The sequence below is a fragment of the Aquila chrysaetos genome, chromosome 15, assembly GCF_900496995.4.
Source record: "Aquila chrysaetos chrysaetos chromosome 15, bAquChr1.4, whole genome shotgun sequence".
Classification (NCBI taxonomy): domain Eukaryota; kingdom Metazoa; phylum Chordata; class Aves; order Accipitriformes; family Accipitridae; genus Aquila; species Aquila chrysaetos.
The window spans coordinates 23,002,336-23,016,807 of record NC_044018.1 but is presented as its reverse complement, the minus strand read 5'-3'; the positions used below and the strand labels follow the sequence as shown (position 1 = coordinate 23,016,807).

Here is a 14,472-nt window from a genome sequence, read left to right as displayed (position 1 = left end):
AGCTCCAGGCTTTGAGGTACAAAGAATGTGTATCTTGTGGCTAAAACTCTGAGATGTCACATGAAAGGAATTAAACCTTTATTTAATTTTAAAAAAGCAAATTGAATGACAAAAACTATAATTAGGAATAGCCAACTTCAGGAGAAGGAACATCCTCATGTATGGAAGAACAGGTAAAAACCTGTTTCTGTGATTTACAATAAATTTCATGGCAATTTTTCTTAAGTCAGAGTTTCAATCGGAGCCTAAAAGGAAGAATTTCCAACTTGGAGGTAGTAAACAGGACAGATCCTGAGCTAAAATGTCTGTGTAGGTGAGTTGCAACGTAGCTATAAAGTCTAGCTATACTGGTGGGAGACTGTAGACCAGGAGAATCCCAATGGAAGCAATTGGAAAATTACCATTCTGAATAAATCACAGTTTGGGGGGGCAGAGGGTGGAAGCTAAATATCTTGATTTTAAGAACTGATTACCCAAAATAGAAACCTCTCTATGCTCTGTATGTGAAATACATGGCACTTACTTTCTTGCTGCATATTCCTCAAGTACATATCTTGTCTGAATGTTGCGATAGGACTGATCGAAGTGCTTATGCCTCCTCTGGTAAAATGGCACCGCTACTGAAGACATATTTCAGTTTGTTACAATCAGTAATTCCTGCAGAGAATGAAATCACATTTAGCCATATATTTCAGACACTTAGGCTTAATATTTTTTGATACGTAGACGTGTGTGTACATGTACAAATGTATAAAATTCCATCAATTTATGACAAATAAAGCCATCGCTGATATATATGGGTACCTCAGGCTGTATCTTATCAGCCACACAGTGTGAGCTATGGAATCATAGATGATAGAGCTAGAAGAGAATTTGTCGGATCATTTTTCCCCCTTCTGTGCAGATGTCACGTAACATCTCCACAGAAATTTCCAGGGACGGAAATTTGACAGCTTTGGGGGCATTTTTAAGTGTTTCATCTCTCCACTCTTCAAGCTTTTTTACTTTGTCCCTTGTTGAAATTAATGTTCACTGTTTCTTGTCCAATTCACCATGACAACAAAAAATAGACTGTATTCACCCACTTTTGCAGCGGCCTGTTGAAGATTTTGTTCACATCTCCTTTCAGCTCTCTTGTTTAAACTAAACAAAGGAGGCTCATCCAGTCTTTTTGCATAGGTTATTTTTTCTAGACTTCTAATCATTCTGGTTGCCCTCCTGTGGACTTTCTCCAAAGCATGGCATAGTTTGACCAGTATTTGGATAGAAGCTTCTCAGAAACGTTCAGGGAGCTCCCAGGAGCAGCGTGGGTGGGAAGAGCACGTTTCCCACTTAGTCGGAGTTCAGCAAATTCCCAACCATGGCATGAAAAGAACCTGGAGGTGCCCACACCCCTTTGTGTTCATTAGAAATATGATGACAACTTCTTGCAGAAGTAGGGAATGTTACCAGCCATGTCCTGAGTAGGTGCCAGCTTGTGTAACTACCGCCTGCTGAATAAGTCCCATTTACAGTCTCAGTTGGATGTGGGGATCTTTACTCCCAGGCCACTTGGCAGGATTCCAGGATGGGCAACCGAACAGCCAACACCTTCCCCATGAGACGGCCGCGCTTCAGTGGCAGCGGAAGCAATTTCCCAATGTAAAGTCTATAAAGCAGCTTGGGCCAAATCCTGAACTTTTTACTCGGGCAAATTCCTGCAATAACATCTAATTTCCTCCTGAAAGGTAAGGAGCGCCCCGTTGTTATACTCCCACGCGGGGTGCAGCCTGTCAGCGCCCTCCAGAAGCTGGGGTACAGGCAGAGGCACGGCCTGGGACCCCCCTCAGGGCTACCCATGGGAAGCGAACCAACACTAGCTCACCCAGGAGCCGTATTAAGAGGTGTCAGGGTCCTGGGGGCAGCAATGGACCTGACCGTCCCCGCCCAGCCCCCTCCAGGGCTCCCCCCACCCTGCCCACGGCCTAGGACCCCACTGCAGCCCCCCAGGGCCCTGCCCAGCCAGGGGACCCCCCAAGAAGACCCTGCCCGAGATGGAAATCCTCGGCCCCACACCAAAAGCCTGCGTTTGTAACAAAAAGTCCCATAAGTAGGCGGCTTCGTTATGTGTAATAAAACAGAAGCTCCAAGGGATTCGAAGAGAAATCTTACAAACTCATGTAGGTACAACATGAGCTCCTGTTACTTAACTTCAAAAGCATTGGTACTGACCAGTTTTAGGCCATGGTCTGTTTCCTATCAAATATCTGGAGATATCTGCTTTGGGGACAAAAATGAGCAATATCCGCATTAAAATTTAATTAATAACTGTTTCAGGAAAAAAGTAGTTTCTGGTAAAATGAGCTCTAGCGCAAAATTGAAGAAATTCAGTTACTACGTCATTGTCAACTTTCAAATTCCATGTAATCTTTTTTGTTTCATTAAACTTTTTACTGTGTGAAAAGTACATGCGATCATTGTACTTTAATAAAATATTGCTAAAAATACGTTTCTAAATGTTCATTACTTATTCTGAAAGCAATCATGGTTTTTTATTAATATCTCATGTTTTCAAAAATTGTTTTGCAAAATCCCCATTTGAGAATGGGAAGCAATGATAAAATTGTTGAAAAATTACAGATATTATCAAGACTTCTGCATGAATTTTTAAAGTGTGACTTGCTAACATTTTTTCTAATTGTATTACTAGCCAGAATGTATATGCAGAAGAAATCAGTTTCTACATTTAATTGCTGCAATTTATTCTTGAAAAATGAGAGCTAAATTTCTTATACAACACACCATATTTTTAGAAAGAAGAATGTAAGATGATCCAATGAAAGACTGCAATTTAGTTTAGCAAGTCACTTCATTGTATGTGTTTGTTTGGCAATTTTGCCTGAACTGTATAAAATTAAATCCAAATTAATTTTTAAAAAACATGTTTTATAGGCTAAGAAATTGAACCTTTAAACGTGGTAAAATACCTGTAAATACCATACTTCCAGCATATAGTATTTACCAGCAGAAGAAATCCTAGTTATTGATAAAGTACTGTAATAAATTCTAGCTGTGTTTGTTAGTTTCAGGTATTCAAAAGCAGAGTCAGATGCCCCCAGGTCATGACATTCTTACATCAGCTAGTTTTCCAAGAAAAAGGCCTCTGCAGGAGAAGACAGTAGGTATATTTAATAGCAGATACATCATATTGAAAAAAGTCATGAGATCTAAAGAGATGAGTTTTTACAATTTATGACCTGATAGCTGCATCTTCTGCATAACCTATAGTTACCTTTTCAACACTTTTTCAAGAGATACAAGAATGACAAGTCACGCGTTTGGGAATGAGAGCTCGGCAAATTACCAGACACTGCAAGACAAAAATAAAACAGGTTTACATCATTACTACGGGACATTAAAGAAATTTATTACCACATTTCTAGAGAAATAAGAAAGTTAACATGACCCAAGTTAATACAGCACGGTGCAGGACCTTGCGGAGATGCTAGCTTACCTGGGTGCCCACATGCAATGCTGAGCTGACAGGGACCTATTAACTCATCATACGACACATTGTCTTAGTTACATGAACACGGTTACACAGACCCATGAGCAGCCTTGGCTTCTCCTAGTTTTGGTATCTGTACATGACATTATACTATACCTGCAGACATCAAATACTGGTTTTCTTCCTGCTGTCTAGCTGTGTGACTATTGTGTATGTGACATTTGACTTCTCCCTTAGTTCATACATTAACTGGACAGTTAATGGTATAATGTTCCCTCTTTTCTATTTTTAATTAGCCTTTTCACCTAAATGAAGGTGCAAAGGGCAAACCCATAGATTAACCTGACTCAGCTGTTAAGTGCTACTCATGTTTACATGTGGCCCAGTTAAATAAGTCTGTGAATTTATCAACATGCGATTTACATGTTGCTGTGTATATAACTCCCACTGAGATCTGACATATAAGGGTTGCAGAGTAATGCCCATGTGTATGGATGGATCACAGTCTGGATTATTTTCATTTCTGAGATCGGAGAAAACATCTTTCTCATTTACAGTTCAGCCTTTTCCACTAAATATAAAACTTACATTTTGATTAGCATATCTTCTTTTATTAATCAGCACCCATGGTTTCTCAAAATTTGGGTTCAGATATTTTTCACATTTACTCAAACAGCCTTAGAATAGAAACAAGTGTAGCCATCCACTCCCAGCCTCCATACAAGCAATTAACTGAGTTTGTTAGCAGCCAGACTCATTTTGCCTTCTGTTAACACAGAGGGGAGCTGCCTGGCAACAATTCCAAATGTAATAATCATCATCAGTTAATTACAATGATGCTTGCAGGGTATGTATTTAGTACTTAATAGTGCTGCAAAGACAAGTATCGGAAGAGCAGAACACAGCCCCACTGTAAAACCAGCTTCAGCAGAGTCTACAGAGCATGTAGTGTATCTTGAGTTCATGATAAGAGAAGTTTCTATTGTCTTCCTAGGAACAACGTGTTGACTCTGTTCCTAGTTTTCCACGGATACACGTTTATGTGAGGTGTTTGAAATATATACTAATATTTAGTCAACATACCACTAATAGTTAGATAACATGATATGCATATGACAGCTTAGCCCCATTGAAGTTATCGATTTAGATGAACCAAGATTTTATTACCGGCAGTGGCTGGAGACCTAATTATACTGGCAAGTCAATTGGTGGCAGTGACTCAAAAGCAAGATGCAGGCAGTGGTCTGGCAGAGGCATCAGGGAAAAAAAACCCAAAACATTTCCCAATGGGAAATTGAAAATTCAACAATAAAAAAATTGCATAAATAGGCCAAGAGAGAGACAAATTAATCTTCTGGATACTTGTAACAAAATAAAAAGCAAATCTCAAGTTTTATTCACCAAGTTCTACTGGTATGGGACTGCAAGAGTTACAGAGAACTTACTGAAATATATGGCCTGTGTGTCACAACTGTTGAACTTCATCCATGCAGATCCTATTAATGGCCCTGGATTTCAAGAAAAAGACCTAGAGTTACAGGACAAGATGGTCCTAAAACTTTTAGTCTCTCATACAACCTTTACTTTTTTGGTGGAACACATTGCCATTGTATTCCTACCCTTTATTATTATCATTATTGTTGTTGTTGTTGTTGTTGTTATTGTTATCGTTATCATTATTCCTATTTATTTCTATGACTGTAAAGGCTGAGGATATCAGAAGGACCTAAACTGCACTAATCTATGTGCTGCATAAACCACTCAGAAGACTATTAAACCCAAACAAAAATATTAAGTCAGCCAAAATGTCTTTAAGGATTAATGATGTAAAACACCTGTGAATTAGACTGTTAAATCAGTTTACACAAATACACATTTCCACATGCATAGCAGCATGTATATAACAATTTATACTTGGTCATGAGTAAAAGACAGAGTTCCCAGGCCAGGATATGCATAGTTTCATGCCATAGTAATACTGATCTGAATAGAAAGCAATAATCTAGGACCACGTGACAAGGGGCCACATTCTTGAGCAGAGAAGCCAAGGGTCTGATATAGACATTGTTAGTTTGATAAGTGAGTTAATTTAAGATTTAAAGGACAGGCAGTAAATTGTAGCATGATCATTCACATAGCCTCAGAGAGCAGGCACACAACCAAATAAATTGATGGATGGGATTGACAAATGCCACGGGAAGAACATGGTTGTGCTCACCATAGATAGAAAACTTCCATTCCCAGACTCAGGAGACTCCTGTCATGACCAATGTACTATACAGCATGTACTTTCTCTGCCTGACCTGTCAATGCTACACCATGCAACATGCACTTTCTTTGCTCATCTCTGTCCTTGTCCATCTGCAGAAGTGCCAAAACCAATTCGCGGGTTCTTGCCTGCCCTCACGTAGCCTATCCTCCACATTCTGGCTTAAAGATCAGTACATCCTGCTCCTACATGCATATCTTCATTCTTGGTCTTCCTCTGTATCTCATCTTTCTCAAATATCTTTGACCTTTTGTATTGACTTGAAGGTTTGTCCTGTTTTTCCCATGATGTAAACACTGTTTCCTCTACCTGTCTGTAGTTTTGCTTGTTGTTCTCAACATTGTTCAAATCTAAGTGTTTTTAGGAAGCCCTGTTTTGCCAACTTATACTTTCATGGTACATTAAAGCCTGCGATATTTATCTGATAAAATGTATTTAATTCCATATCACCTATATACCACCACCAAACATAAAAGGAAAGAAAAAGGAAAAAAAAAAAAAAAAAACAACAAAAAAACCTTCTAGTCATCAGTTGCTTCTAATGACCAGTTTAAAGAATTACCATATTGCCTCAGAAAACATGTGGTCCTTTCCAGATGGTTATATCAATCCTGTAGAAATTGCAGTAGATAATAACATAAGAACGTTTTCCCCCAGGAAGCTTACTTTGGTGGAAATCTTGTAAAACCAGCATGAATCATTATGCAGCTCATAGACACTGCAGTCTAAAACAGAATGGGATATAGAGGGTCTGCTAACATCTTCCTCATTTTGGTAATAAAATTTTAAAACACTAATATGTCTCTCCAGTCTTTTATCTCTGTGTGCATGTGTGTATTTAGATCTCACACAGAAAATTGTGTTCTGTGGATGAAAAATGATGAACTTAAAAAACCACACAATCTACTGTCATTTTAAAATGCTTCTGTCTTTCCCATTGAAGAGTTTTTTCCTTTTGCATAATAAGAATTCAGTTTTAACTTTTCTGACAACAGAATAGTAATGCTTCAGAAATTAAGAAAGCATATGGAATTCTCATTTGCATAAACCCTGTGGAATTCCAGACATTACTCAGCAAGCTTTGAGATTCCTTGTCTTTTCTTTTCTTATGTCTCTAGCTACATTAGAGCTGGTCTTACGTTTTACTGATCATAACTCCTTTGCATGGTAATAGTATTATCCTAGTTTCACAAATCAATTTTAAACAGAAATCTTGTGGAGAACAAGTTCAGTCTGGTTCAAATCATCCCCAGAAGTGCATGCATTGCTTTTCTCATTAAACCTAAAAATGGAGTTCTCTCATCTATTGCTAGTCATATGAATATCCAGCAAAGCAACATTTTCAAGCAGCTGACAATACTGGCCATCACAGGCATGTCTATTCTTTATTAGCAATTTCATATGTTTTGAATGAGTAAACTTTTAACATTTCACTACATCAGATGATTCTGCTTGCAAAGACATACAGGTAGATTAAGCAATTTAATGCAATCGTTTGGCTATGGCACATGTATGATTAGTGAGAATGCACCCTTTGACCTTGTAATAGTCCCTGGATGGTTTGCTTCACCCACTAGCCATAACAGTTAGAGTGGAGGCAATTTGGAATATTCCATGGGTGGTCAAGGTCATAGCCACAACCCTTGATGGAGTTAACTATCAGTTTTGCTCTGTGGCAAGGAGGTAGAAGGCAGAGCCACGGGTTCCCTTCCCTCCAGCAGGGTCATTGCTGTGCAGGGGAGCACCAGTTCCTGCATTGTTGTAAGTCTAAACAAATGTACTTTCAGCTTTTCTATGACTCTCATGATGGAAGGGAGTGGAAGCCTCCAATGTGACTTCTCTTGCCATGTCCCTGTTATAAGCTAAGCAGTACATAGCCCAGAGATGGTACTTATGTAGATGCTTTCTTATGAATTCATGATCTTACACAACTGGGAATTAAATGAGGCTGAATTTGTCCACATTGACTTGAAACCTTGCCGTCCTAATATTCCAAATGCACAAAGAGTTGCAACATGTTCCCACAAAAGTTTCAAGGTTTCCCTCGCTTGGCAAGTGTATTACATCCCTTCAACTGGACAGCAAGCAATGTGAGACAGTGAGATGGTGAAAGTCACTTCCCATCATCCTAACCTTCACTATCCTTCATTATACTTTCATTGGCTCATAGGTATTATCAACACACAGGTGTAGTTTCAAGAGCATGAACATGATTTCCCAACACTCTATCAGTGGTATTTAGCTGGAATTTTCATGTGGCACAGAACACATCGTGTAGCTTACAGCAATACAGACACCAGAAATGTATCTTCTGAAGACATGTACTTGAAAGTATGGTAAACAAAAAATAAAAGTAGAATTCTCTGTCCTAGCTACATCCCATTCTCCAGCATGCCAAATAGTTTTGCCAGCTACTATAGGATTTTATGCTTAATTATTTACGCACATACTTCAGATAAATCATGTTTCGTCTCTTTATACAGTATAGCACACAAGAAGGTGGCATTGCCAATATATGTGCAACTGGAGAAGTACATATACCAATAGGCTATGGATTGGTATAATCAAGTTCTTTATATACAGAAAGAAACAGAGGAAATGTAATACACAATAAAATCAGGCTGACTATGCACAGAATAAAACAATTCGACTTTACTTTTTTGTTTGTCTTTTCATAAATCAGTCTGTGTCGTGCTTATTGCTTGTTTTCCTCAAGGAAGGTAATCCATTTTTTACAGAAAAGCACCCAATGTCCTCCCACAATCACGCCTATTTGTTCTGAACAAGAAAAACCTAGATAAAAAATGGACTTACCAAGGGATATAGAAAAACTGCAAAGCAGAGAGGAAGACCAGCCTTTCCCAGCTTAGTAAACTCTGGCTGAGGAAAACAAAAATAATTCCCCTCTCTAAAGGCTACTGCCCCTTCACTCCCATTTAAGGGCAGATGCAGTGCTATATTTAGAACCAACCAAGTGATTCTCCCAAAACTGAGGTCAGCCTAATAGGCAATAAGGCTGGACTATAAAGGCAGAAGAAAAGCTCTATCCCATATGCAGTTTTATACTCTATTTTAATAAAAGATAGACCTCACTCCTAACAAAAAATGGTTATGTTAGAAGTGGGGTTTCTTTTCCCAGCAACACCAAGCACACGGGGAACAGTTTAATGTCAGAAAACAGTTTAAGCTTTTTATTTAGAAATGATTGAAGTTTTAAAATAATCAGTAACTTAGAAGACCAGTGAGGAGATGTAAACTCCAGAATCTTATTAGAGACATGAGAACCCCTTGGTGCCTCAGGCTGTAAAATGAGCCTCCCTGTTGCCTCCTTAAGAGCTCCCTGGATTTGAGAACATGGCTGCAATATGTGAAAGCATAGCAACTGTATAAAAAGCCTGTTAACATAGATTTAAAGAAAGTCCAGTTCCTACTCACTATTTCCATCTCCATAATGTCACCAGTCAACCTGAGAGAGATTTCTCTGTGTCTTGTAGATAAAGTAGGAGGAATTAATATGTATAGAGACATATACAGGCAGAGGAAAAAGCACAGCCAAAGAACTTGATTCTGCGAGACCCTGATGGTCCCTGATTACTACCGACTAAAATGGAGATTTGGTGCCTGTAGGGCTCCTAGTTTTCTGTCCAGAAGCTCCAAGGCACCGCTGTGGTGGCTCTGACACGTCCAGATGCAATGGGGTAGCAGCACTTGCTCTGCAGAGCTGGTGAGCATGGGCTCAGTCCCTCTGCCCCGTCCTGGTGGTATCCAACCCCGTAGGGATTTGTCCCATGACATGAGCCCATATGGGGGAAGGGAAGGAAGGGTAGGAACTCTGACAAGGCTTTGTGACAAGCATGAAGAAATAATCACATTACTCTCATTCTGCCTGGAAATAGGACAACGTGTCTGGGAAAACTTGGCTATGTGGCAGACCTAATCACACTTCATGACTTGGCCCATAATGACTCAAATCCAGTGAGTCAGCAACATACAATAAGTAGGGAATTCATTGACGTTCAAAGTATTTGAAAATAACAAGATCTATTTTCAATTTACTTGTATAGGAATGGGGTCAAGACCAAAGTCACTAAATGACAATTAAGATCTTCCAGTGTTTGCTATAAGAAACTTTGATACATGAACAATGCTCTTTACAGTAATGCTTTCTTCTTATGCATATACATATGGGAAGCAGAGCAAGATGTGGAAAAGCCTTTAACCTCTTACCACATCCACAGTATTCATCCAAGTTTCCTAAGTAGCTCTGGTAAGGATCTTTCCTACTTTCTTATCGTCTAGGACTACCATTTGCTTGACACAGACTTCTCCCTGCCTCCCATTGATCTTAAATTATAACTCAGTCTGACAGAATTAGAACTACAGAGACAGACACAGTGGAATGACTGCATATGCACCGAGCATAGATGTTGCTTCAGAAGCAGCTGTCAAAGTAATTAGCATGTAATAATCCAGAGCAAACCCACTTTACTTACACAGCTCCTTCTCTTCTCTCCTATAGCATTTTCCTGTGGGAGGTAAGAGGTCAGTTTTCAGGAAAACTTTAAAGTTCTCATTACACTCTGTTTTTAATTTCTTGTTCTACATTTATTATCTTTAAAGAAATGGAGGAATGTACAGCCTGCTCTGTCTGCCTTTACACTTGAGCTGTCTTCTATTTTAAGTTCTTTCTTCAGGGTGTGGTTGGATGTCAAAAATGTGAAAGTGCATCCTGAGGGCTGTGGGGAACATGCCATAGGCAAGAACAAGCCATGCAGTGGGGCCAGTCCCATGTTGCCTCCAGGTAAATCCTTCTCTTCATAGATATCCACAAAATAGGATAGAAGGGAAAACTGCAGTATTGTATTATTCAGTGGTGTTGAACTTTAGGCAGCAGAGCACCAAAAATTATCCAGCATTTTAATAGTAAAATAATTTACATTACGTTCTCAAACAAACTTTCTCCCTGGCACTGAAGCCATCTTCCCCTGATCCCTCCACTTCCCAAATAGAAGTTCTTCCCTAAGAGGTGCCTTTTTAAAGCAGAGATTTAGCAGGGTATCAAAAGGATTATTCAAGCACTTAAAACTGATCATGTGCTAAAATCCTTTTGTGAATGTGGTATTTTAGAATTACCTCTTTATCTTATACCAGTCCCTTGATGTGGGCTGTTTAATTGATACAGGCTTAAGTAATGGCCCAACTACTCCAGTAAAGGGGAAGACAAAGACCTCAAATGGAGCTCAGAAAAAAGATGCATTAGCTTTTTAGCTACTGGAGGAAACATCAAAACAGCAATGAAATGAAATGTAATGCTGTTAGTAGAGGTGTGCTTCTAGCCTGTAAGAGCGCCTTAATAGCAGCCTTGTGCTTTTCGCTTTCTCCAGTTCCAAGAAAACCTAATGCATCTTTGTTAGTATGTTAGCTCTTGTTTTCCTCAAATGCTTGTAGCATATTTAGAGTTTCATATAAATTAAAAGATTGGTAACTAGCAATGAAGTTCCTCATCTCTGCAGCAGTCCTAATTATTCACAAAGCCCTGTGGTAAGGTTTCTAAAGCCATGCTAGAACTGGCGATCATAGAGCAGTCTCTTGGATTTCTTTCACAGCTACCCAGGTCCTAGCATCTCCCTTGGCATTACAAATGAAAGACAAAACAATGCATGCAAATTCAACCATACAAAAAAGAAATCATGTTCTTTCCTCAGTTACTGCCTTTGGTCAGAAGTTCAGGATTATCAAGTATGGGGTCCATACATGTACCAAATAGAATGGGTCTTATTCAAAAGAGAATACCACCACCTGACAGACTTATTTCAAAACGATTTTGGAGGCAGTGCACCTGCTTATGAAGATTATCTAACAAGAGAGCAGTAACACACTTGACTGCTGACAGCACTGTAAATGTGTTCACTCACGCAGCTGAGCACAAACCCCCAAGGAAAAACTCACTTAACTGCCTCTTTCAGGTGGAGGAGACAACAACCCCATCCCAGCTCTTAAGTTTAAACACTTCTCTCTCTACCTCCTGCTTTCTGCTTATTTTCATTTTTCTTGATGTGTTTTCTCTTCCTCTATTAGAACCTTTTTATTTTCTTTTTCAGCACCCAACTTGCAAGTATTTTAAGGTTGGTTACACGCAGATGGAAACTGCCAAAAGCTAAAGCTACTCCTCCCAGAAATGAGGATAGTCTGTGTGGAGATGAAACCACAGGAGAGCCAAGACATTTGGAGAAGGAGGAGATGCAACAAAAAGAAGGCTGTGCAGCTCCTGGGAGAGAGGACAACGGCAGCTGAAAAAAAAAAAAAAAAAAAAAAAAAAAAACAGAAAAACAAAACCACTTGCTAGAAGCTGTTTTAAACAGCCAGTCAGGGATTTTCAACTGGCAATTCAACAGAGCTAGACTGAACTGCATCCAGAACATCAGACACTTCTAGTACAAGCCTTTGAACAAATACTAAAATACCTGAATATACAAAGTGTTGGTATTTTTTCCCTGCAACCTAAGATAAAGTGAATCTCTTAGTAAGTATCCTTATTTATATCTGAGAAGACAAGCACACCACTGAGTTACAGTGAGTCAATCATTTATAAGATATTTAAACAGTAATGTGTCACCCTGCTGTCCAGGGACCCACTCTAGAGCACATCAGAGTCAGTGGTAAGATTTTACTGACTCAGGAAAGCTCTGATTCATATCCTTCTTGATTTAATGCCTCTTTAAAAAGTTGACAGAGGGTTAGCTCAGCCACAAACAGAAAATACAGGGTTGCCTGGTGCAGCAGAATGTTTCAGCTACTATTTTGTGAGTTACTGCAAGTGGTAACAAGAGTATATTTTCCACTGCTTTGGACAGCATAAAATACTCTAGAGCTGGTAACAGGCTGACAGTGATACTTTAATAAAAATTGGTATTTCAGCCAGTGCAAATGCTTAGCTAAATATGTTTTCCTAAATTTTAGGGTGAGCCAAGCAAATTACAGTCTCTCACCAGTGACGTGAAGTTACAGCTCAGATTTCAATTTTTTTTTTTTTTTAATTTAATGAAATCTTTTGGAAGTGTTTCTCATAAACCTTAACGAAAACAACAGCACTTACTACAGTTTACTAACTGCAGTTAGTTAGATAAACCATACCAGAGGAGACTCCACTAGCAGTATATCAGCTCAGTGACACCTCTTCATTTACCATTACAATGAGATCTATTTTTCAACCAAGTGCAAAGATAAGGACCGTAATTATTTTTGTCTTACCCTACTATATTTGAGTGTCACACAATACACCCTGCAGATATCCACTGTAGCAACAGTTACCTCTATCAACTAATCTCAGTGTCAGCAACAACAGATTAAATCTCGACACAACCACAGGTTGTAAGAGGGCAAAGACAGGAACTAGTTACAGTGCAGTCATGTGGCCCAGAGGCCTCACCACCCTGGGAAACGCAGGTGAGACAACTACAGGCCCAAATCCACCACTGGGTAGCACCATGCAAAGTCTATTTTAATGCTTTCAGGCTTTAATAGCTGCCAGCTGTGGGGGTTACTGCTCTTAACAGCACCTACATACAGGACTCACACCAGACGTTAAGCACAGGCAGCGCAATCACAGAATCACAGAATGGTTGAGATTGGAAGGGACCTCTGAAGGTCATCTTGTCCAGACCACCTGCTCAAGCAGGGCCACCTAGAGCAGGTTGCCCAGGACCATGTCCAGATGGCTTTTGAATATCTGGAAGTATGGAGACTACACGACCTCTTTGGACAACCTGTGCCAGTGCTTGGCCACCCTCAGAGTAACTAAAAAGGGTTTCCTGATGTTCAGAACCTCCTGTGTTTCAGTTTGTGCCCACTGCCTCTTGAGCTGGCAGAGACTGAAGGTCACTAGTGCAGGCACACACACAACACTCTCTAGGTTCACAAGCACACTCACACATTTGCTGTCTGGTCACCTACTCTCTCTCTGCTCTAGGTCGGTGTTGTAGTTTAAGCCCAGCCGGTAACAAAGCACCACGAAGCCGCTCACTCACTCCTCCCCCCGGCTATGGTGGGATGAGGAGAAAATAGAAAGAAAGTATCGTGAGTCAAGACAAGGTCTGGGAGGGATCACTCACCACTTATGGACATGGGCAAAAGACAGGCTCAACCTGGGGAAGAAACAAAATCAGTTTAATTTATTACCAATCAAATCAAAACAAGGATAGTGAGAAATAAAACCACATCTCAAAACCCCTTCCCCCACCCCTCCCTCCTTCCCGGCTCAACCCCACTCCCGGTTTTCTCTCCCTCCTCCCCCCGGCGGCGCAGGGGGACGGGGAATGGGGGTTGGGGTCAGTTCCTCACACCTTGTCTCTGCCGCTCCTTCCTCCTCAGGGGAGCACTCCTCACTCGTCCCCTGCTCCACCGTGGGGTCCCTCGCACAGGAGACAGTCCTCCACGAACTTCTCCAGACTGAGTCCTTCCCATGGGCTGCAGTCCTTCTGGAGCTGCTCCAGCGTGGGTCCTTTCCACTGGCCACAAATCTTCAGTCACAGCCTGCTCCAGCGCGGGCTTTCCCCTGGAGTCCCGGCCATCCTGGGGGGCATCCACCCCCTGCTCCGGCGTGGGCTCCTCTCTCCCCGGGCTGCAGGTGGGCATCTGCTCCCCCGCTCCCCTCCGTGGGCTGGGGGGGGACAGCCTGCCGTCTGGTCTCCCCACGGGCTGCGGGGGCATCCCCTCC

At 40.7% G+C, this 14,472-nt stretch overlaps 1 protein-coding gene across 2 annotated transcripts in view; it reads right to left on the bottom strand.

Moving 5' to 3' along the window:
• Positions 1-8,656, bottom strand: part of MYOM2 (myomesin 2) — a 79,731-nt gene extending 71,075 nt beyond the window's left edge. Inside the window, exons 1-4 of one of the 2 annotated variants that reach the window (XM_030037835.2) lie at positions 8,571-8,652; positions 4,933-4,995; positions 3,272-3,349; positions 524-657 (exon numbers count right to left, since the gene is read on the bottom strand). In XM_030037835.2, the coding sequence (XP_029893695.1) occupies positions 524-630 (107 nt within the window). In that variant the 5' untranslated portion in view covers positions 631-657; positions 3,272-3,349; positions 4,933-4,995; positions 8,571-8,652. Of the gene's footprint in view, positions 1-523; positions 658-3,271; positions 3,350-4,932; positions 4,996-8,570 lie in introns of both variants that reach the window. The other variant, XM_030037833.2, reaches the window with a different exon arrangement.
• Between the last annotated feature and the right edge of the window lie 5,816 nt (positions 8,657-14,472).